Source organism: Acipenser ruthenus, chromosome 33, assembly GCF_902713425.1.
Source record: "Acipenser ruthenus chromosome 33, fAciRut3.2 maternal haplotype, whole genome shotgun sequence".
In the NCBI taxonomy this organism is placed as follows: Eukaryota; Metazoa; Chordata; class Actinopteri; order Acipenseriformes; family Acipenseridae; genus Acipenser; species Acipenser ruthenus.
Window position 1 is genome coordinate 10,430,208 of NC_081221.1, and position 25,256 is coordinate 10,455,463.

The 25,256-nt window shown below is 37.2% G+C and overlaps 1 protein-coding gene across 1 annotated transcript; it reads left to right on the forward strand.

The window, feature by feature from the left end:
- Positions 1 to 2,875: 2,875 nt before the first annotated feature.
- On the forward strand, positions 2,876 to 24,257 carry LOC117433263 (26S proteasome regulatory subunit 8). The gene is made up of 12 exons (XM_034055378.3): positions 2,876 to 2,975; positions 4,275 to 4,346; positions 5,432 to 5,501; positions 5,608 to 5,705; positions 10,559 to 10,615; positions 13,547 to 13,777; positions 13,925 to 14,051; positions 14,460 to 14,650; positions 21,914 to 22,012; positions 22,359 to 22,469; positions 22,949 to 23,035; positions 24,105 to 24,257. The coding sequence occupies exons 1-12, from the start codon at positions 2,952 to 2,954 to the stop codon at positions 24,156 to 24,158; spliced, it is 1,221 nt and encodes a 406-aa protein (XP_033911269.1). The 5' UTR covers positions 2,876 to 2,951; the 3' UTR covers positions 24,159 to 24,257.
- Positions 24,258 to 25,256: the final 999 nt, after the last annotated feature.

Sequence of the window (25,256 nt, forward strand, 5' to 3'; positions counted from 1 at the left end):
AGATGCTTTTATCCAAGGCGATTTACAGGTGTTAGGGCAGTAGGGTTACAATGCAATCTTATTATTTAAATAGTTTACAGTAAGTGCAAATAATACTATTAAAATACCATTTGAACTAGGATGCTACCACTTAGGATTATAAGTTATGTCTAAATGACATATTAGTAGTGCATTAGTCTGCGTGATGTTCTCAAGCCTGATAAATTGCGGTTTCGGTTTTCACTTATAATGTTTTACGGTAATAAACATTAAAACGTATTAATTGTCACGTTTTAACGAAATATGTGCTGAGTTATTTATTTTTTGCTGTACAGCTGCCATACAGAACAAAATAAAAAAAAAAATTCTAAATTTTAAATATTTTGTTGTAAATGCTTGAACAGCCTTATGAAATTGGACATGAAAGTATTGCTATATATTGTAACGTTTTACTCGGGTAAAGTCCTGATGGAATCAGACGGATACAGTGTGATGGTAGAAAACGCGGAGTAACACCCAGAGGAGGGGTGACGACTGACTCGAGGAGGGGTGAGGATTGACTTGAGGAGGGTGACAACTAACTCAAGGAGGGGTGATGACTGAGTATGTCCTACAATGGACACCGTACAGCCAGTATTTATTCAGAATAGGGGTTAGAGGGAGAAAGAGCACAGGGTAGGCAGAAGGATAAGGGAGGGACTGAAACACACACACACGGACACTGCACTCTGGCAGCCAAACAATAATATACAATTCCATGATGGTAGCTTTTTCTCTGCGATTCAAATTTATTAAGAATCCGTGCATTGACTATGAAAGCTTTTCCGACCATTGGGAGGGCTTTTGTGGTGGGATTTTAAGGATGAGAACAGTTGCAAAACCCTGCTTCCTACAGTACGAGGAATATTATGCAAATGAAGTGGGTACCTAATTAACATACCCCCGTGCAAAAATCAAGTGTTCATGTGGTTGGATTATTGTCAGTCTTAAGTGGTTCCGCCTTTTTCAAAAAGTCCAGTGGAGATGGGAACCTATTTCAAACAGGCTCTGTCTAAAAGGGTCTGATGTGGGTGCATTGACTGGTGATGGAGCCCAATGTGTGCTGCTAGAGATTGCTGCGATTTTTGAGGATGAAAGAGATATCTGCTATATGCCAAAATTTAAAAATAAATAAATAAATAAACGAATACATAAATCAATAAATGTCTATACATGTATATTTATTTTGACATTTATTTATCTATATATTTAGTTATGCATTAATTTATTTATTTTTCATTTTGGCATAAAACCTCCTCCATAACCGAAATTATAATTTAACAGCATACTTTTTTTTTTTTTTTTTTAATTGACTACATTAAACAGCAGACCTCTCTAACTACTTGTGTTCTCTTTGTCACGACCTACTAGCTTTATTATTGTGTTCGATTAAATATATATTTTCTCCTTTCTCCGTGTCTCCTGAAACACACGCCAGTTTCGTTTTTCTCCGCCTTTACTACCTTTCAATACCACCTGTCCATTGATTAAACTCCTGAAATTGGGGCCCAGTTTCGCACTGTCAGGAGGAACTTTTGATATATAAAGAAGGATAGGACAGTCAATCCCGTGATGCAGTTCGGTACTCAATTACAGGCGCCATTTGTGGAGCCCACTTAGTACTGAATACATTGTGGCGATGCTGTGTTGCCCCGGTATGTTTTTAATAACAATACAAAATATGGTTACTATAAAGCGACTGACTGTTATCTATGCGAATTAATGCTTGATTATGTCAAGAAACATTTTCCCAGGGCAAGCGTGAATACGTTAAAAGCATTACGAGTGCGATGTTAAAGAGCTCGACGGGCTCCAGAAATGGCTCCACTGTTTACTAGCTCCGCCCACTTGTGACATCATTTTCCTATCCTGTATATAGTCCTAGTTCGCGGGATAACCAACGTCACAACAGAATAACGGCCGCTGCTTCTGCTTCTGACGTCGTCTGATTCGACTCAGAGCGGGTACTGCTAATAAATTTTATTTAAAAACAGTAAAACAAGGACATCCCGAATTCACATGTCGTAAACCTAACTGCACTAAGAGACAGTCTAGAATTGTATTTATTGAGAGTATTTATATCTCCAGTTTACTATTTACACCGTCGTCATGTACTGCCTCAGGACCAGAGCAGGTCGACGACAAAAGCAGAAGGTAGTGTACGTTGAATAGTATTTTAATTTGGCAAGTTTATATATAGTTTATATAAGTATATAATAAATTATTCATTTTAGATCAATTAAATTAACAGCAGAGAGTTAGTGTACAACACGGGCGGGAAAATCGAAGTGTAGCTGGCTAGGCAAACAGACCCGTAGTAACGGCGTAATTTGGAGCTCGGCGCGCTAAACACTTGAAAAAGTTTAAACGCGACAATGATTTATTTGACATATTTTCATCATCGCAGGTTACTTCACAACCCCAAAATTGAGAACCTACATCTAGCGCCAGTTTATGGAACCATTGTTAAATATAATTTAATTATATTTCGAGGATCATACAAATATATATAACGTATACAGTTACACCAGTATACAGTTTTAACTGGTTGTGTGTGGTTGCAAGGGTTTATCTTGGAGAGCGAAAAATACAAACACAACTAGAAGTTGTTTGTAGAAAATAAACATTTGTCTCGTACAATACAGTACTGTCATTTAACACACAAAGCAGTAGGTGGCAGCAATGCTTTAAACAGATATTAAAGATACACCTTAAAAACCTACAACTAACACATTCTTTAAATGTACAAATCTGTTTTTACTACTCCAATAACAAGCTTGTGAAGCTCATCAAAGTTTAGCATCCTTCCTGCAAAATACACTGACACTCGCCTTGCATGTTGTGACGTGTGAGATCTGTTAGGGGGCGCTGTATTAGAGAGGGTGGGATTATGGTCTACCCAGGATGCCTCTGTTGACTGTCAGTATTGCAAGATGGCGCTGGACGGTCCAGAACATGTAAGTCATTCACTGACGTTTTTGTTAAACTCTCCTGTACAGTGTTAATTTTTCAGTAAGCGGTCATTGAATCGAGTTCAGACATACCAGGATTGTGTTATTTATTGATCTGTTCAGCATTTAATGTTTAAAATGTATAATAAATATCAATGTCTTGTCCGTGTTTGCTGTCTCATTGTGTACAGTGATGCATACATGTAACATGACTTGCACTTATTGTTTGATCCGGCAGATGTATATATAAATTGCAGTAGCACCGATGAGAGTTAAATTTGCGTATTTTGTTGACAGCGTTATAATATTAATTGAAGCTCGTACATTGTGCTACATTATAATCACAACAATAACTTGTATTTCTGGGCCTTGTTTATGTGTGAGCAGAAACTATATATATATATATATATATATATATATATATATATATATATATATATATATATATATATATATATAGCTTAAAGAGCCAACTGCCCAACGTTTCGATATGTTGTACATATCTTCCTAAAGGGAACATGTGTTTGAATCAAAACATTGGAGGTATTTATAGGTGTTTGACGGCATGACAACTACTTGTTATTGTTTATATTCAAGTCCATGATTTATTTGTTTATTTATATATAATGATTATCCTTATAGACAGTAGAAAAGAAAACCGTACCGAAAATTCATTTCGCTCCTGTCACTTCGCATAGAATTGTTTAATAGCTGTTACGGAGTGGTTCTATTGTGTACTTAGAACTTGATAGAGCACAGTTTATTTTTGTGTTTTGTAAATTACAAGTGATAATGTGATGCATTTGATTTTAAAATAGGCATTACACAGATATACCGTAGTAGTAAAATACATGTAAAATGATCATAAGTAGGAAGTGTCTGGCTTGCCCATCTCCTAAGTTTGTGTCGCTAATTTGAAACTTACAGCAGGTCTGACTGTTGACAAGTATATTTTATTGTTTTTCATATTTAAAAGTGGTTAGTTAATGAAAAAGTACATTAGATGTGTGACAAATAAATAACTACTGGTAAGCCCATGACCCTTTGATGATCAAACGTATGTATTTAAGAATGATCTGCTAACCACAGACATTGGGCTTGCTGTAGATATTGAAGACTTCTCGGTGTAAAAAAAAAAAACATAACAATTTCATGGAGTGGTCTCTAAGAACTTTTAATGCTAAAAAGTATGTTACAATCAAAGCAACACGGCAAGACAAATTGACATTTGCAAATGTTTTACTACTTTGTACTTTAACTTGTGTTGACATGTTTAATATCATGATGTTTTCGTGCGTGTTGCAGATGGAGATGGAGGAGGTGAAAGGGGGCACTGGCCTCCGACAGTATTACCTCTCCAAAATAGAAGAGCTACAGGTAATAAGAATAATGTTTGTTCAACTCTGACAGATATTTGTCTGAATAATTCTGAACATTTAACAGATGAACCAGTTGGTCACCACATTATTCCTGAAGAATGTTTGCTTCTGCAAATGTGTGTCTATATATGCATATTTATTAGCGGTTTTGATCGGTTAATCATCCCATGTATTAATCTCACCTGTTTGATAGTGATATAAAATGTATTGAAGGACAATTCCAAGTAATAGAAATAATTAACATAATGCTGTACTGGAAATGTTTAATAATGCCAGCAAATGTTTTAATATACATATTTACTTGCATGTAATCTGACAGTTTGAAAATATTTGCTTGGATGTAATTGGAAGTTAGCCAAAGTGAGTCATTTTAAAATATGTATTTAGTTTTTAATTGCTGTTTTTTGGTATGTTTCAGGCTTTAGGTAACTTACTGGGTGCTATTTTATTTGAGTTAGCTGAAGAGAACTGTAATTTATTGAGTGCTGTTTTATTTAAGTTAGCTGAAGAAAAATTGATATAGCTGTTCAAAATAGGGTGGATACAATAAACATGTAGCACTGCCATGAAAGGAAAGCATCTGAGCAAATGTTGAAAGTTTAAGTCTTTTTTTTTTCTTCATTCTGAGATATTGTGAAATATTTGGTATACCTTTATACTGCCCTTTTGCCAAGGTCTTTAGAAGTAACACCCCCCCCCCCCCTCCATTTTTCAAGTTTTCTTTTTCGCAAACATTTTCTTGATACCACATTCAGATAGACAAGATTAATCAATCAATAGTTTTTTAATCGCTCAAAGCCCATGGGTGGGATTAATAGATTAAAAGTCCTAATTTATATATGCACACTTTTTTTTTGTGTGTGTTTTTTTTTTTTTTAAAACACTAAGCAGTGTCATTGCAAATTTAAAATGTCCTATGTAAATGCCAACACTAGCTGGCTGTCTTTTCAGATGGAAGCAGCTCTGACAAAATGATAAAAACACAAAATACTGTTTGCTATGTGACAGATTTTTTAAAATGTTGCCCTGAAAGTTTAGCTACAGTAACATAGATAACGGGACTTGTTTCTTTTCTCTTACAAGCTGACGGTTAATGAAAAGAGTCAGAACCTGAGACGTCTGCAGGCTCAGAGGAATGAGCTAAATGCAAAAGGTAGTCTACCGGTTTATTATTAGAAACTATTCAAAGTCAAGATCCTATGCATTTTTATTGACTCTCAATGGGGATTTGCATTGAAGTTATGTTTTTTCTCATTTAGTCCGCCTTTTACGTGAAGAGCTTCAGCTGCTGCAGGAGCAGGGCTCATATGTAGGAGAGGTGGTGAGAGCCATGGATAAGAAGAAGGTGCTTGTCAAGGTATGTCTTGAACAGATGCTAAGCAATAGCTGTTATGAAACTTTCTTCTTTCCTAGACGTGTTCTGGATCAACTTGCCAAACATGAAAGAGAGCACAAGGCTGTCGGACGTGGGTACCCGCAGCTTTTAAGCACGCATGGTTTATCGGGCCCCTCAAGTTTGCAGTTGTCTGTGTCCCTCAGGGGGGTGGAGACTTATCCAATTATGATCTTTCAGTTTTGTATATATAATCTTTTTCTCAATAAAAACTTTTCCCCTTAACTGTGTGGACTATGGTGTGTAGATAGGTGGAAAAAATGCTCCTTTAAATGCATGAAACTCTGAAGCACTGACACAACAAAATGTTAAAGTTCAAGGGGGTGTAGACTTTCTATAGGCATTGTATATCCCAGATATAATAGATAGTAAATATGGACTGGAGAGAAGGGTCATAGTGGAAAATTATTGTTATTATAAGACTCTTGTTACCGACGGGGCTGCAATGCCCAAAGCCGAGGTAACAGTAGTCTTCCCGAGGAGCATTTAATTTTCCACTTTGAGCTCAGTGTGCAGTACATATTTAATATATGAATCGGTCAAGAAAATAAGTCAGGCAAGGTTGGATTGTAACTATGGCTTTATGTATTTTGTTTAAATATAGCTCATACATAAATAAACAGAAATGTTTTTGAAGTTTATACCGCATAGTTATCAAAGTCTTTTTGGCGTACAGCTCTCCGTCTGGTTTCCTGACTGCTGCATAGTACTCTCTTAGTAGTGCGTTTAGATCCTGGCTGTCATATTACATCGTCGAGTTGAATTTCAGAAAGTTAGAAAACTGTGACAGTAAAGTGTTAATCACCATTTTAGTGTTTGGAGCATCTTTCTTTTGTAGTATGTTTTGTAATTCATTTTCTGTTAAGTCACAGAATCGCTGTTCAGCAGGTCTTTCACTCTTTCAGCCATTTTCTCATGATGTGAGGAGTGCAGGGGAAGGGCGGTGCATTCCTTTGAAAAGGGGTGGGACTGACATTGATGTGAACCAGTCACTTGTCAGAAGGAAGATTATTATCCTGTGGTGTAGGTAGGGCTGGGACGATGGATCGATGCATCGAATTGGCCCAATAACCATCGATGGGTCAAAACAAAATTAATATGGTGAAACCACATGTCGTTTCATTAATCCATTTTATTAGGACGAAATTAAATTATATAAAACTGTACTCTAGTTCCCCGCGTTTGCTTTGTATTTCTTTCAAAACCCCGCCCCCCACACACATGCGCACAAACATTTTCTAGAATCAACCCGGGAACTCAGTCAAAAGCGTGAACAGAAAAACCCAATGAAATACCAGTATAGTTGCTACAGGATTAAAGCTTTCTCGGTTAAATTACTAACAATGCCGTCCGACGTTTTGGAAGTTTTTATTTTCTAAAGAACAAAATGTAAAGGTAAAATGCGGCATTTGTGAAACTTTGCTGAACTTCTCTGGCAATACCACAAACCTGCGGGACCATTTACTGAGGTTCCGTCCAACAAAATATGACAATGTGAGTACTAAAAAACAGAAGGAACTACTAAAGTGGCATCGTATTGTGGAAAGAAAATCGAGCCAAAAAGTGGCCGAGCAAAGGAAATAACAGACCTGATAGTGGATGTTGATACATCGTGGAGGGAGCTGCATTTAAAACGTTTCACTGTGCAATGCCCTGTCGAAACATTTGCAGAGCAATGCCTTTACTTGTGCATGTAAACGATCATACTGGGGCACTTTTTAATGGCGTGGCAAGTGTGCGCTGTGCAGAGCACAGTATAAACCTATGCATTCAGAACAGTTTGGAAGATGTTCGAGCCGTACATACATTAGTGGCAACAGCAAGAAGACTGGTTGCACATTTTAACACTAGAAGCACCGGGTTTATGCTACTACCTAGAACCCCCAGCGGTAGTCATTTTGACGGGTACGTTTTAAACAGCTTCAGTATGAAAATGACACACAAGCTATCAGATACAACTTGAAAGTTTTATTTATGAACATCATAGCTAACATTTGCATAGTAGAAACACCGTATTTAAATGAAAAAATAAACACAAGGCTTTGTTTTTTAGAAATTAGCGTATAGAATGCATGATGTAAAAAATGAAAAACTAGTAAAATAACCATTTCAAAAGAAGAATTTGTGTAAACAGGTGTAAACTGCTATATGTACATACAAAATTGTAAAAACGAAGTCATTATTTATAAAAATAACAAGGCTTTTTTCACACTAGCCTACTGCTTTGCACGACTTCAAAAAATGAAAACTATAATAAAAAAAAACATTTCAAAAGAAAATATTGTGTAACCAGCAGTAAACTGGTTATATGTAGGTGTGACAGGCTGACTGGGCGGTGACGGCAGGAAGGAAAAATACTGACACCAGGCAAGTACTGCAGTTAAAAGTAAGACGTGGCAGGCTGCCGTTTTTATTAACAAATCACAAAAATAAATAAAAGGTTTGAACAAAAAAACACTTTGCTCACAGAGCGAAAATAAAAGGTGTAAACAGAAACAAATCTCGAACACAAAATATATAAAACACAGGTCAGGCTGGGCAGATTGCCTTCACTGTTCCTATGTTTAATTTTTAAGTTTCTCTCTCTCAGTTCTCTCCACTCTAGCTCTCTCCGCTCCTAAAACACCCACCTCCAGTGCCGAGAGCTGCAGGCTTATATACCGTGGCCGAGGGGTTTAACTGCCTAGTAATTATCCTATTACCCCTCGGCCACAATCTGCACGAGTTTATTAAAAAGTGCTGTGGATGGGGCTTCCTATCCACGTTACTAAACAGTATAAAATAAACAAACGGCTACGCCGTCACTAAACAAAACAATACCAAAACACGGCGCTCACCGTCATGTAAATAATAAATCATAATAAACAAACACAAAACAATAATCTGCACAGGGGCGGAGGGGAACCCCGTTCTAAAATAAAATAAACAAATAAATACGTACAGGGCTCTCTACCGCCCTGCTACAGTAGGTCTACATACAGAATTGTAAAATAGAAATAATTACTTATAAAAAAAGAAAATAACTCTGTTCACATTGTGTAACAGGAATGCGCATTAAGGGAAACATACTTCAAAGCAGCCCCCATATTCACACAATCCACACAGATGTAACGCTTATCAACTTGTCGTGTGCATTTACCTCGTACTGCTCTTTCACACTGGACACATATATCAGATGAAGGAATTGATGGCTGCCATGTCCAGTACATTGTAAAATACAGCAACTGGACACCAGTGATTGCTTTCACTGAGTACTAAGTTTTGTGCAGAAACATTTTCGTGCTTACATCAGATATCTGAAAACGTGTGATACTGTTTATTCTGTGATTCATGTATTTGGCTATTGTTTACCATCACGAGTTTGACAATGATTTAATTCCAGTTTGATAATGAGATGATATCTCTTCAGCCAAAAAAGCAGGCATGGAAATTCAAGATGTTGCCGTAATGGAAAATAGCGAATGTATTGAGTTTTGCACTCGGTCTGGCTCTTCATTGGTGCACTGTGTGTGTGGTAGGCGTGGTATGGTATCAGTTCCACGGCGGGGTTAAATAACGTTAATGACCAGAGGTTTTTTTCTCAGTTGGTTCTATATTTAAAATGGCATCACTAAACAAAGGAAGCCACATTTGGTAGTATTTTGAGGAAATGGACGAGAGAACCGGGGTATGTAAATAATTATGCCAAACAAAATTGCTGTACCACAAAGTTCAATGCTTCAGTTTGAAATGAAACATTCAGAATTATTGTGGATGGAGTTACTGATGGCAACAAAAAGCAAACATCCATAGCAACGTTTGCTATAGATTTGGCCGAACATTGGGCGTGATCATGTTATCCCCTGAGGACAGTGCATGTGAATCCTGAATGCAGCAGTTTTTAAATCGATGTAAGATTATCCCAATACTGTGCTGACCCATTAAACAATAACAGCAAGGCTGTAAAAACTTAAAGAATATCCTGCTGCAGCTGTTCATACAAAACTTTCAAAGGGAGAAAAAGTTGCAATTGCCACAGACTCGTGGACCCCATTCCCCAATCTTCCCATAGGTGGAAGGCTTTTTTCACTTGAAATTGTTTTGTAAGCTTTTGGACCGAACGGCCGTTTATGTTTAGCACAGTTTTTATTTGTATGTTGGAACTACTGCACTAAAGTAAAAGACCACTGAGACACAGTTCAAACAGGTAGGCCAGGCATCTCTTTTTAACAATTCAATGTAAAGATACAGTGGGTGATGTTCGTCCCTTTAAATTTTTTTTTTTTTTTTTTTTTTAAAACCATATAATTTTGGGGGCAGTTACTTATAACAACAAATAAAACTACAAAAAAACGTAATAGGTTCCAGTTTTGTTGTTGTTAAATGAACCTTTAAGAAACACTATTCTAAAAACATTATACTATTCGAAAATGTGTTCAATATTTTTATAATATAAAGTTATATCTTCACTAGCAATTTTAATTACAACCATAAATATAAGCAAAGTATACTTTGATGTAGGTGTAGGTTTTTTTTTTTTTTTTTTTTTCTTGTAGTTAAGTCTTTGCAATGTTAAAATGTTATTTGCTTATTTAGGGTTTATTTGCTTAGGAAATACTAACCAGGGCTGTCCGTATCAGAATGTAATATAAAGAGAGTGTGTATGTATGTGGATGTGGTTTAAACGTTAATATTGCAAAATTTAAAAGCACATCACTAGTATAAATATATATATTCTACAAGAATATATATATTTTTTTGCTGATGTCTTATTTATACGTACTGCTTAAAGATTTGACCATTTGGAACAGTTGTAAACTTATCATTTTGTGTTTTAGGTTCATCCGGAGGGAAAGTTTGTTGTGGATGTAGACAAAAACATTGATATCAATGATGTAAGTCAAATTTATTTACTTTATTTATTTATTAAGCATTTCTGCACTTGCTGCCACTGTAACTGATAACAAACCATTTTAGATGCAGACCTCATATTTTCAGTGTTATGGAACTTCTCTGTCAAAATCTAACAATACCCTTCACTTATACCTGTGACCTAAGATGGCAGCCTCATTGGGGTCATGTAGCTTTTTGGTTCCTTGATGATGAGGACCTAAAGCTTTGAGATATTTTATTGGCTTTACACTCTATACACAACGTATTCTGTGATTTGAAAAAAAGTTATGTTGAAGTTCAATCGTGGGTATCATACAAGAAAAAATAACCCCTTTGTCAGTATTATGAAAGTGGTGCTTCAAGTCTCGTATCTCAGAAACCATTTTAGATCTAGAGGCTTGCCTTAAAAATATGCAGTGAATGCTGTAACATACCTGCATTTTTTATAATATTACTAGAGCATTACTAATCTTGTGAGCGACTGAAACTCAACAAACTTTAAAGGCTTTGTTTGCAAGCACACAATATTAATCTTCCCTCAGTTAATTTAAATGCACTATACTCAGTTGATAACTGGTGATTTTATAATGATGCTACATAGCCATGTTATAAGCAACAGACCAGGCACCATGTTTGGATAGATGGAGCCACTCACGTATTTAAAATGGCAGATGAAAAACTGTTCATATTTTATTTAACAAACAGCATACATACTTAAGTGTCTTCATTGCAGAAAATATGTGTATTTTCTTTCTTAATTTTGCAGCGCATGTGATTCAAGTTCCATTGTAGGTGCAGACTATTATAATTGTTTATAAAATGGGAGGCTGTGTGGTCCAGTGGTTAAAGAAACGGGCTTGTAACCAGAAGGTCCCTGTTTCAAATCCCACCTCAACCACTGACTCATTGTGTGACCTTGAGCAAGTCACTTAACCTCCTTGTGCTCCGTCTTTCGGGTGAGATGTAATTGTAAGTGACTCTGCAGCTGATGCATAGTTCACACACCCTAGTCTCTGTAAGTCGCCTTGGATAAAGGCGTCTGCTAAATAAAAAATGGGTTGGGAAATATCTGCATCCTGATTGGCTGATAGGCATTCCAAGTCATTTAATTATTACAGTACAACCAACGCGTAAAAACAAGTGCTTTAAGAACGTTTAAAAAAAATAATAATACAATGTCCAGACTTCCTCCATTTAAATTTTAACTTGTTTGGTGACTCCAATGTCCACACATTCCTGGAGGATTTAGACTGCAAAAGTTCGGTAACGGAACCAACAGTAATAATTTATTGTTTTTTTTTGTTTGTTTGTTTTGTTTTTTTTCTTAATATAAGTCAGGAAAAAATTAAACCGTGAGTACTGCAAGACAGCTCTCTCTCAGTACTGCTGAAATTAATACAACTGAAGCCAATAAAGAAGAACGGAATACCAAAAAAGTAACCGCTTGGGCTGTGTCAGTTTTTAATGATTAGTGAGCACAAACAAAAAATATTGGCAAGAAAACTGCACCTAAGAATGAAATAAACACAGTTTTAAGAAGTTTCTTTGAAGTGAGAACATCAGCTGGCACACCGTATTTAGTTAGCAGCTACACAAGCTTGCGAGCTGGCCTGAATCGTTTTTTTGATGAAGTTTTTTTTTTTTTTTTTTTGTCTCCCACAGTGGGATGATCTATAATGCCCACTTCAAAACAGCACACAGCGTATTTATTTCCGTCCTGAAAACTTACACGCGACAACAAAAAGCCAAGTCACAATATCACCCTGCTGTATCCCAAACAGACTTAAGTCATTGGCACTCAGGACGCAGATATCTCCCAACCCATTTTATAAGGTAGTTTAAGAAGCTATTGGGCACCAGCTGAGAAAGACAGTAAGTCCTGGGGTTACATCCGCTCTGGAGTACTGTCAACTTGTAAACAAGACAAAAACAAACTCCCCTACTCACCAAACAGTGCCACCTACTGCACAATCTGTCCAACTGTGTAACCAGCCATTTCATTTAGAAAACTGTGCATTCACTGGTACAGTCAACTTCATGAGACATGCTGAAAATATTCTGATAATTTATTTAATGTGTTTTTAAATAATTTGGTTATCTGTTATATTCGTTGGAACTATTACATTTATTGGAACTATTTTTCCTAGCATAGTAATATATTTAGGAAAAAATAAACCTATATTCATTTTTAAATAAAAATGTCTTATCTTTTTATTTCTAAAAACTAGTAACCCATTTTCAAAGCGCAATAAGACACTCCAGGGTGTTGGTTGTGCTAGAATAACCGCACTTCCAGGCCTCGTGCCTCACTACGCCCCTGGGTGTGCGGTTATTCAAGCACAACCAACACCATTTTGTGTGTTATTACTTACATGTTTCACTGCCAAATTGTTTAAACCTCTGGACATATCGATGATACTTCCATTTTACTTCATGTTTATAACTCCAATCGATCTGACATTACATTTCCCTAACGGTATGCTCACTGGGGTGCTTTGTTTTTGTACATTTGTCAATATGGAACGGCCAGTTTGTTTTGCCAATTCGTCTAAGCAACACTTATTCAATACTGTACTTGCAAATTTAAGCAATAACTTTCCACAGTTGGATCAATAAAGACCTGGACATGTAGTTAGACTGCTGTGGCTCAATTATTGCAATTCTAAATTTGATATTAGACTGTATTGATCTGCTGTTGATGATGATTTGTTTTTCCATTTTTCAGAGGTGTGCAAAATGTGTAAATAAATACAATAAAAAAATATTTTAAAGTTTATAATTGGTTTACCAATCTATATGTGTTTGTTTTGATAATATCAAGCCACAGATCTCCAGAATATTGTCAGGTTGTCAGGGTATTTTATTAATTACCCCTCACCCCCAATCGCACATTATGGCAAAATTACTAAATGACTTCCCTTTGCATGTTGAAGGTGACGCCTAACTGCCGCGTGGCCCTTAGGAACGACAGCTACACCCTTCACAAAATCCTGCCCAACAAAGTGGACCCGCTTGTGTCACTGATGATGGTGGAGAAGGTTCCAGACTCCACCTATGAAATGATTGGAGGCCTGGACAAGCAGATCAAAGAAATCAAGGAGGTCATTGAGCTGCCTGTTAAGCACCCTGAGCTGTTTGAAGCCCTGGGGATTGCACAGCCCAAGGTTGGTGCTCTAACATGTTGACGTCCTCAAAATTAACTAAATATTATACCCATGGAGATTTACCTTCAGTGTCAGGCCTCTGGTTTTCAAGCATCCCCCATGGATTTTGTTATGGTTTGCATTAAACCATGTTTGGTTTCATTTCAGGGCGTGTTGCTTTATGGACCTCCAGGAACTGGAAAAACACTGCTGGCGAGAGCTGTAGCCCATCATACAGACTGTACCTTTATCAGGGTTTCAGGCTCTGAGCTGGTGCAGAAATTCATTGGAGAGGGTGAGTGAAGACATATATTGTTGAATTAGAAAATTCAATCTGTACATCTGTATTGGATAAAGATGGGAATCTGGTACAGTCAAATTGGTGATGGATATGGTCCCTTAAGTCCTGTGGGCCAAATCACACCTCATTCATGCCTACCACATTCATCCAGATTCATTGCTCTGCCTAGTGACACAGAAACCACTGTTGGAAGGAAGACCACATTTTTTAGGAACAATAGATTGCAAAGGGATAACACAATTGTTAATATGGCAGTAGAACAAGGTATACGAGATTACTTTATAGCTCTGCCTGAGCTCAGAAAGCTGCTTAAAAGTTCCACACAAGTTACTTCTTCAATTATTTGTAGATACGCTTGTTTAAAAGTAAGTGCTAGAAATAGTATTGTGTTTTGTGTGGCAGGGGCTCGCATGGTGCGAGAGCTGTTTGTGATGGCTAGAGAACACGCTCCGTCCATCATCTTCATGGATGAGATTGACTCGATTGGCTCGTCTCGTCTGGAGGGCGGCTCCGGGGGGGACAGCGAGGTGCAGAGGACCATGCTGGAGCTGCTCAACCAGCTGGATGGATTTGAGGCCACCAAAAACATCAAGGTACTTCTTGACTTTACCTTAGATTCCTTGCAGCATTTTCAACAGCTTAAACAAAAAAGGGTGCCTAGGGTTGTGTTTCTTGCTTAAATTTTCTGATTGAATACATGGTATAGAAAAACTAATAGAATCATGGCTTCGTCCAGCCATGTTTCTACTGAAGGCCTGCAAAAATAAATATATTACTAATGACCACTTCTCACCTGTGTGATGTCATTACTGAATACCACCACAGATCTTATGGAAACTACTCACAAAATGCTGTCTTAAAATGACTGTGTTTTTTAATTCCCCCGGCCTACACCTGTAACTATTTTAGCAGTACTAGGGATGGGACAGTATAAAATTTGCATGGTATGATAACCGTTAGATAAAACACCGCGGTAACCTTAATATCATGGTATACAGTACATCATGCAAGTTATAAAATAAAGGCTTAAAAAATGATGAAAGACTAATGTAAATCACTTAAATTACTGTAATTCACAAAAATAAAACCAACAAATCACACTTTCATGGAATGATTTAAACATTTGATATTTAGTATTTTACTATGCCAAATAACTTGGTACGTTTCTTTTTTATAAAGACAATCAGAATTAAAAAAAAAAAAAAAGTTGTACACTCTCAATGTTATACTACAACAGTATTAAGATCTATTATTTGCTCAAAATGACATGGTGCTGTAGTTTAACATTTTAATGTATAAAATTAAATAAATAAATAAATACTTTGTTTAATTGATGGTAAATAGAATTGGAAATGATCGGTCTTATTGCTTAAAACACAAACATGTACCACAGGTTATTATTTAAGAGATTAGTTTTTTATTGTTTCAACTGGATAAATAAAATATGTATAGCAAGAAAAGAATGTGTTTTAATACTAAAACATGTTATTGGATTTATAGCTACATGTCACGACATTGCACAAGTAAGCTTTGATGATTTACACATGTGGAGTTTGTAAAAAAAGATTTCTTCACTTACCTAAGAAAATTGCAATACTGTTATAACTTGTTTAAACAAAACTACGTTGATAATAAGTAGGCTATCCTGCTGCAGTCGCGGGTCTGTGCTCATTTTATTTGAGACATTGGTTGTGTTCTTAGATTTCCACAGTTCTGCACAGTGCTGCACAGATTCGCGGAGATGCGCTGTAGACGTCACTCAACACAGATTCTGCATAGCCCAGCGCAGCTTTGAAATGTTACTGCGGGAGGCTGGCTGTGGCTGTGAACCAAAGGGACGATGCAGAGATCATGAGTGACCTGTTCATCGTAATGCAAATAACCACTAAAACTACTGCTGCCATCTTGTTAGCGGAGGCGAACGACATTTTATCATTATACAATGAAGCCGTGAACAGCCTTGTCAACGCTATATTAAATAATCAATTATTTAAATAAACATAATGTATTAAGTCTGTGATAAGTGATATATAATTTTACAATAACGTCAATGTTAATCAATTACATTAAACTGACTGTTGATAATCCAGACAAAATACGTTGAAAATGTGTGCTGCGCTGCAAGGTTTGGAGAAGGCGTTTCTCTAAAAGCTGCGTGTGACGTCAGAAAGACAGCAGCCAAGAGCAGCTGGCACAGCCAGCTCGGTAACAACGCAGCGATTTGAAACGTTGTATTCTGTGTCGTTGACAGTTTCATTCAAAACCATTATCAAAATACAGTATCAGTTCACAAAAAGATCTTCCTCGGACACTTTGCTAAGGCTGCAAGTACCATCGCTTGATTTAGAAGAAGCATGTTTGCAGTTGAAAAAATGCGTTAACCGGCAGGGTTTCCCCTGGGTTCTAGATTTTTGTAGTCACTAGTGACTAATACTTTCTAAAAACATTAGTCACTCCAGATATTCAGTAGTCACTACTAGCGCACAGCTCAAGTTTTCAAGGGTGTTATGAGTCCTGATTTTATTTTATACCTTAAATCACTGTATTGACCAAAACAATTATTGAATTAAACCATTTTAATAATGCTCTACAGTTTAAATAAATTGGTAATTTACAGCTGTAAAGTTTTAGAACATTAAAACTCAAGAACCAGATTTATTTGCCCTGAAAAGCTACACAGACACAGAATGCATTATGAATTACTTATACCATGTATGTCTTTTTACAATAAAAAGAAAAAAAACAGTGTTAGAATATTATATACAACCCATGGAAACAGAGTTTTTCAATAAGGCTGAAACTTTGCTGCTTGTTTTCTTTTTCTTTTTCTTTTATCTGACGCTTGTGAGCTTTGTTTGTTCTTTTTTTTCTGGTGTTCCGAATCCAAGTCTTCATTCTTCTACAACTTGTTGTTCTGTTAGTTCTATTTCACTCTTGCGGAAAAAACGAGTGGATTTTCTTCTGCGACATTTTACAGTATTGGCTAACAGTTTTGTTTTTTAATTTGCGCGCACAAGTTTACCGCAATCATGTATTTATATTGATGATAAAGTTATAGAAAAGAAGGCAAAGAAAAGTTCACTATCCACGCATCTCTACAGCTGACCTCAATACGAAAACATATTACTGGCATTTTTAAATTATTGGTGACTAAAACGTACAGTACTGATGCTAATTAAAAAATAATAATAAAACGCTTACCTAGTATCAGTGTAATGGATGTCCCTGCTTGTTACCACACAAACCACTGATGATGGCAGGGAAATTGAAGAGAGCTTCAGTCGCAAGACATTTTTGGCGTTTTTAATCTTTGATGGTATTTCGTCTTGATCGCCCTTTGCTAGTAATGTACTAGTATTGAGCAAACAATCCACATTTTTTCACTGAATTGAAAGCTAAAAACTCTTAACTCTCACACCAGACGTAACGGCATGTCAAACTAGACGGTTTCTGACTGGCCATACATTCTGTATTTTGAAATGAACCAATAGTACTTAAGTTACAATAAACTTTATTCGGGTCATTGAAACAAATAAATATCGACTTGCAGGCATGAACGCACACAGGAAATAAAATTAGTTAAAGACTAGGCGTTTAGTTTTTTAAAATGTCTTTTTTTGTATCCTACACAGAGTGCAGTAACCGCCCAACTGTTTACATTACATTTAAACAACAGGGCTTATTTAAAATGTACATATTTAATATGTAAATTAGCCGTGTGTGCACTGAATGCTCTGTCACAGCCCGTCAGTCTGGTGTTGGCGATTTAAACGTTGGTTACATGACAAGTTTGCAATAGATTGGCAAGTGGTTCTAAATAAAATGCGTTGTCTGCCATTTCAGAATTTTTCTCGAGTACCCCCAGGGGTACGTGTACCCCAGTTTGAAAACTGCTAGAAGAAACCACATTACCAACAGATACAGTTTAATAGTAGTCGTATTTAAATGCCGTAGTCCTGACTGGTAAATTCTTCCAGCTTCCCCTTTTATTTTGACAATTTCCATATAAAAAACAGCATTTTTATCTTGGCATTTTTCATTCTTAGCCACCAAGTAAATATTTTGGACAGTTTTCAAAACAATTGTTTCTTTATTTTTACAACACACGTTGGTGGTGTTGATAATATGATAAACGCGTATATCTGCTTCAGGTTAAACGATAGGCCTGTGTTACACAGAACACTACAAATAAAATGTCAAATATACAATAAGTATTTCGTTGGTTTTGTGGATTTGCTATGTTTTTAACTTATTTTAATACTGCACATAATGGTATGGTTTTGAAAATGCTACTTGCCAAAACCATGCTGCACGTGAACTGTATAACATAATAATTTCCTTTATTCCGATTCCAGTGGTGTTTTCTCAATGCAACATGTATTGTAGGTATACAGTGCCATATAAAACCACATACACTGTATATATATACACTACCGGTCAAAAGTTTTAGAACACCTCCATTTTTCCAGTTTTTATTGAAATTTACGCAGTTTAATGTCTCAATGTACTCTGAAATTAAAGCATAGAACAAATTAACAATTGGAGATAAAAAAGAAATCATGGAATCGTTTTGTTTAACAAAATTTAATCTAAATTTTTGACTCATCAAAGTAGCCACCTTTTGCAGATATAACAGCCGAACACACTCGTGGCATTCTTTCTACAATGGAAATCAAATATTGTTCGGAAAGTTCTTCCCAACACTGTTCCAGAAGTTCCCACAAATGTGCTGCACTTGTAGGTTGCTTTGCTTTCAGCCTTCTGTCCAGTTCATCCCAAACCAGCTCGATGGGGTTTAAGTCTGGAGACTGTGCTGGCCATGCCATGATTTGAAGCCTACCGTCTTGTTCTTTTCTTCTAAGGTAGTTCTGACCTAGCCTGGAGGTATGTTTTGGGTCATTATCTTGCTGTAGGATGAACCCCTGACCAACTAGGCGTATACCAGAGGGTATTGCATGGCACTGCAAAATGCTGTGGTAGCAGTTTTGGTTCAGGGTGCCACTCACTCTGTGCAAGTCGCCGACTCTGGATCCAGCAAAAGAGCCCCAGACCATCACGCTTCCTCCTCCATGTTTGACAGTTGGTGTCACACACCGAGGAACCATCCTTTCGCCTACTCAACGGCGTACAAAAACCCTGTGTGATGAACCGAAGATTTCAAATTTTGATTCATCGGTCCATAAGACCTTCTTCCAGTCTTCAGTAGTCCACTGGCGGTGCTTCATGGCCCAGGCAAGCCTCTTTTTCTTATTTTGCCATCTTAGCAATGGCTTTCTTACTGCTACTCGACCTGTCAAACCTGCAGCTCGAAGTCTTCTCTTCACAGTTGAAACTGAGACTTGCTTACTTCGACCAGTGTTAAGCTGTGCTTGAAGCTGTTGTCCTGTGAGCCGCCTATCACGCAAGCTGTTGACTCTCAGAAACTTGTCTTCTTCTGATTCTGTTGTGGCTTTGGGTCTGCCAGACCTCTTCCTGTCAGAGCTTCCTCCAGTTTCCAAGTGCCTTTTGATGGTGTAGGAAACTGTACTCACTGACACCTTGGCTTTCTTTGCAATTTCTCTAAAGGAAAGACCTACACTTTTAAGGGTTATAATGCTCTGTCTGTCTTCCTTTGTTAATTGCCTTTTTCTCGCCATTATGAGAGCAATATACTACTTCCTGCAGTACAATACTGTCCAAATAATGCTTAAGAGGGTGTAGTAACACAGTCTGTTCCAACACTGCTTTTATACAGACAGAGGGTTTGTAAATAATCAAGGCAGCAGTGTGGAGTAGTGGTTAGGGCTCTGGACTCTTGACCGGAGGGTCGTGGGTTCAATCCCTGGTAGGGGACACACCTGCTGTACCCTTGAGCAAGGTACTTTACCTAGATTGCTCCAGTAAAAACCCAACTGTATAAATGGGTAATTGTATGTAAAGAATAATGTGATATCTTGGAACAATTGTAAGTCGCCCTGGATAAGGGTGTCTGCTAAGAAATAAATAATAATAATAATAATAATAATAATAATAATAATAATAATAACAACAAAAGTTGGGACACCTGTAGGAATTGTTAGCATCAACTTTCAAGGCTTAATTTACTTCCATTGCTGCAGAACAGCTGTAAGTTGTTAACCCATTACTTGTTCCCTGAAAAAGGCCTTTTTGTATAACTCTGAAATGTACATTATTTTGCAGTTTTTGGTAACCTAAACTTTTTTTTTTTTAACCTCTGGCAGTTTACCGCTTACCTTTGTACCATTTCAGTATTTTAAGCACAACTGTAATAACTTATATTTCAACAGTCACTGCCGAAGCTGATTACTTATTCTTCCAGAAGTAATGGTTGGGTGTAACAGGGATACGAGGTTATATTTGCGCAACATGAAACTGAGGCACTGATTGGCTGACTGCATTTACGTCGCCTACCACGGGATGAGAACGTTGCAGAGTCAATGAATCGATGAGGCCGAGACGCTGATCTGATCAGCAGTGACTCTATGGTTTAGCGATCCCTTCTTTTGAAGAAAGAGACGTTGTGTGTGTCTTTAACAAAAGGGATTTTTTTTTTTATAGTACAAACAGAAACGATCGTCACTAGTGACGATTCCACTTTTTTTTTTGTCATCACTTTCAAAAAACATTCGCAAATTACGAGAGTGACGAGCGACAGCGAAACCCATGTTAACCAATGTATAAAGGAATTACAATAGTTGTGGTGTAGAATAAAAGGAACGGTATTAACCCTTTGCGGTCCATTGTCAGACTGGGGCCGACATTGCAATTATTCCTCACAGGTCCTTTGTCGGACTGGGTCCGACATCATTATAGCAACGCAAAAAACGTGTTTCTAGTCGTTTTTTCTCCGGAAAAAGCCGAGAAAACCATTCAATTGCCGAGTGGGAGCGACAGGAGCCGAGACAAGTTGAAAAAAAAAAAAAAAGGCGTATCTCGTGATTAGTCATACATGGTATCTGGTATCAGATAACGGGGCGGGTCGTAAGTAAACAAGTTGGCTGACTGAATCAGCGCACAGAAAACACAGACATTTGCAGAGCTTTTTTGAGATGTTATAGTAATAAAATAATGACTTGGATCGCATTATTGAGGAGTTTGGTGATAAAACGAGTGATTCGGAGATGATCGATCGGTATGTACGACTATTATTATTATTATTATTATTATTATTATTATTATTATTATTATTATTATTATTATTTATTTCTTACATAGGTGAACGCTATAGCAAACGAAAGGGTGGGGCGGGGCTGGAGATGCCTAGTGAGTGCTTTGTTGATATGCAGGGCCATTTAAACCCGTTTGACTGTGGGAAAAAAATACTTTTAAACAGCGCGTCTAAAATTAATTAGACCGGACGTGCCTGACGCGCTATTAATAAATGGACCGCAAAGGGTTAATACTGTAATGTACCTAAACCAGTATACTGACCCATCCCTAAGCAGTACCCTGTTTAGGTAATGTTACAGTAAATTATGTGAAATTTAAACATTTCAAAAGAACTAGCTTGCTTCTCTGAATCTGGGGATTTTATGTTCGTCCTACAGAAAAGAAAAGAAAAGAAAAGGTATGATATGTTACTTGAGTTTTGCAAAAAATCTAACGAGTCTCAAACTACACAAGCTGTACTGTTTCTATCAGTGTGACCGCACATCTTTTGAAAAAACATCAGTAGCTTAGTGTTTATCAAATACTGTTCTTGTGCACATTCCTTCGAAAACCAGAGTCTGCACTGCTGTCTCTTGAGCTCGCTACATAGTGTTTCTTGTAGTTTCTTGTGATTTTGAAATCAAAACTATCTATGCTTTAAATCTCCAGATAGTTTTTGGAAATCTGACTCTTTTCTTTATCAAAAGGTCATCATGGCTACTAACCGAATCGACATCTTGGATTCAGCCTTGCTGCGGCCAGGTAGAATTGATAGAAAGATTGAATTCCCTCCTCCCAATGAAGAGGTAAGTTTAGATTTTATTAGAATTTTTTAAAATATATTTTAATTAGGTAACATTTTAAATGTTTGTTTTTGTCAAGCAATTAACAACCCAAATAATTTTAGACAAGGAAATACCGATAGTAAAATGACGAGCTGTAGGGATGAACGTTTTCACTTTTAAAGCACATTTCAGACATTTTCATTAACTTCAGTTTAGACCCCAATTAGCTCTAATCGTGGATTAACTTAGGTGAGGTAACATTTGGGGCTCACCTGATTGTCTGTTTAAGATGTTGCAAACCTGTGTACATCAGAGGCAGTCTAAACTGCATTTTGGTGAGAAGCTTGTACATCTTTTTGGTTTGTAGGCCCGTTTGGATATTCTGAAGATTCATTCTCGCAAGATGAATCTGACACGAGGAATTAACCTGCGTAAAATTGCTGAACTCATGCCAGGGGCATCTGGGGCTGAGGTTAAGGTAAGACTAGCTTTCCACTTTCTTAAGGTTGTAATACTGCCTTCCTTCCAGTAGGTGGCAGCACACACAAAGTGATACTTTCCAGACTCTTTTTTTTTGTGTGTGTGTTTACTCCGCTTTTTAAAATGTAGATTAAGTTTGAACTTGCATTACAAGAAGAAATGACATGACACTGCAGGCATAATGCTGTATGTCAGTGGACCATATAGAAACCATTTATGGAAACTGGACCTTATAATATCTTTGGACCAATTCTGAATGACAAATCAGATCTGGTATAATGGCTGATATAAACGTAATGTATAGCTTTATCTTGCTAATTTAAAGTAAGTTATGATTATTCAGTAACAAAATATTCCTGTCTTCACATTCTTACCATCTTATCTTCTACCAAGCCTGTTTTAAATCTACTGTACCATGACAATAACCTTTTATTAAAGTACATTATGTGAGTTGTAATTAATCAATGTTTTGTGCAGGGTGTGTGCACAGAGGCTGGAATGTACGCGCTGAGGGAGAGGAGGGTTCATGTTACACAGGAGGACTTTGAGATGGCTGTTGCCAAGGTAAGGATGAACAGGGCCAAAATACTGTCATGTGGGGTCTTTTTAACCCTTTGTGGTCCATTTATTCAGCGCCTGTCAGGCGCGGCAGGTCCAATTTATTTTCACATGTGCTGTTTATTTTACATGTGCTGTTTTTCACAGTAAAACAGGTTTCACCCTTTGCGGTCCATTTATTAATCGTGCGTCAGGCACGCCAGGTCTAATTAATTTTCACACGCGCAGTTAATTTTATACGCGCTGTTTAAAAGTGTTTTTTTTCAGTCAAACGGGTTTAAATGGCCCTGCATATCAACAAAGCACACACTAGGCATCTCCAGCCCCGCCCCACCCTTTTCGTTTGCTATAGCGTTCAGCTATGTAAGAAATAAATAATAATAATAATAGTCGTACATACCGATCGATCATCTCCGGATCACTCGTTTTATCACCAAACTCCTCAATAATGCGATCCAAGTCATTATTTTATTACTATAACATCTGAAAAAAGCTCTGCAAATGTCCATGATAGTCTCAGTGCGCTGACGCACTCAGCCAGCTTGTTTACTATGAATGCCCCATTATCTGATACCTGATACCATGTATGACTATTCATGAAATACGCCTTTTTTTTTTTTTTCCTGACTTGTCTCGGCTCCTGTCGCTCCCACTCGGCAATTGAATGGTTTTCTCGGCTTTTTCCGGAGAAAAAACGACTGAACACCCGTTTATTGCGTTGCTATAATGATGTCGGACCCAGTCCGACAAAGGACCTGTGAGGAATAATTGCAATGTCGGACCCAGTCCGACAATGGACCGCAAAGGGTTAAAGGGCACTGCATTTCAACAGGACACTCAGTACTGCATCTCCAGCCCCGCCCCGCCCCGCCCCTTGTTCGCTGTATTTATCACATACCTGTTATGTCTGTGTTATCTCTGGTGCAGTGGCTGTGTATTGCTCAGAATGTTGCATTCTGGATATTAAGGATTTGGGACTATTTTGAACACATTCAAAGTTAGGTCACTTAAGTGTAATCTCAAGGTTTGATTTCATAGTTAACAAAAAAAACTAACACTTTTTCTTTTGCAATAGGTCATGCAAAAAGATAGTGAAAAGAACATGTCCATCAAGAAGCTCTGGAAGTAACAGCCCTCGGATACACAACCGCTTTTGTTTAGATAATCTTTTTATGTTTAAAGTAATATCATATGTCATTCTCAATAAATGGAATATACAAGCTATAAATCGTGTTATGGATTTGTTGTACAAAGCTAACAGTCATGCACTTTATTATAGTATTGAGGTGCAATGCATTTCTTTACCTGGGCTTTCCATTAATGTTTTGTTTCGTATGAAAAAAGCAAACTTTGCAGTTGCATGAAAGATTCAAATAGTGTGTATGCAATAACATATTTCTGCAGTCCATTCCATTTTTTTTCCCAATGGTACTGATTTCAGTAAAACATAGTTTTGACACACTATTTGAACATCTCACACAAGTTCTTCAAAGTGAAACTGATTTCCATTGTAAACCCTGTCTCCAGAACTGTTGGTTATGCTGCAAAGTTGCACAGTAAAAAAGGTCCCTTGCTGTGATTAGAGAGTAAACAATGTATTGCAGATATAAGCTGTGTGTAGTCCTCCCAGTGATTTATTGTTGGTAGGAGAAGATTCTCCACTGTACCTCATTATGTTTTGAATTTGTACAAAATACTGTTAACTCCTTTCTTTCTGCTATCTCTAACAGTCAAAAAGAGGTTATATGTTTTAGCAATTATTGTTTTATTGCCTGGATATATGTGACTTTAGCAGAGGCTGTGCACTGGATTGTCTTCCAAACAGGTTTTTCTCAAACCACCACCCAGAGAGGCAGTCTGCTCCAGCTCCTCTTGTGGATTAATCCCGTTTTCACGAACAGGCCACCCACTAGCTCTTTTAGGTTTTAAGTGTAATGGTATTTTATCCAAAAAAAAGGTAAGATTTTGTAACTCCATTGATGTGTTTAGTAATATTTATGGAATCTGGTACAGAAACAGTAACATCTGCTGTTGCAAGCTCACTTGAACATATGGGGCTGCTTAAGGTCCTGTAGCACAAGTGAAAAGTTAACTTCTATTTTTATGGAATAAATAAAAACAATTTCCCCCCACTATAAAACAAGCAAGAAAAACATGCGTGCAACTGCACTGTTTCAGTCTGTTGTGTCACTAAGTGCAGAGCAAAATTTATACTAAAATTGCATTA

What these genes read in the sequence shown, in the direction of transcription:
- LOC117433263 (XM_034055378.3), top strand. Translation starts at nt 2,952, where the DNA reads ATGGCGCTGGACGGTCCAGAACAT. An exon ending in AAAACATTGATATCAATGAT is followed by an intron (nt 10,616 to 13,546) that starts GTAAGTCAAATT and finishes TGCATGTTGAAG; the next exon opens with GTGACGCCTAACTGCCGCGT. An exon ending in AGGCCACCAAAAACATCAAG is followed by an intron (nt 14,651 to 21,913) that starts GTACTTCTTGAC and finishes CTTTATCAAAAG; the next exon opens with GTCATCATGGCTACTAACCG.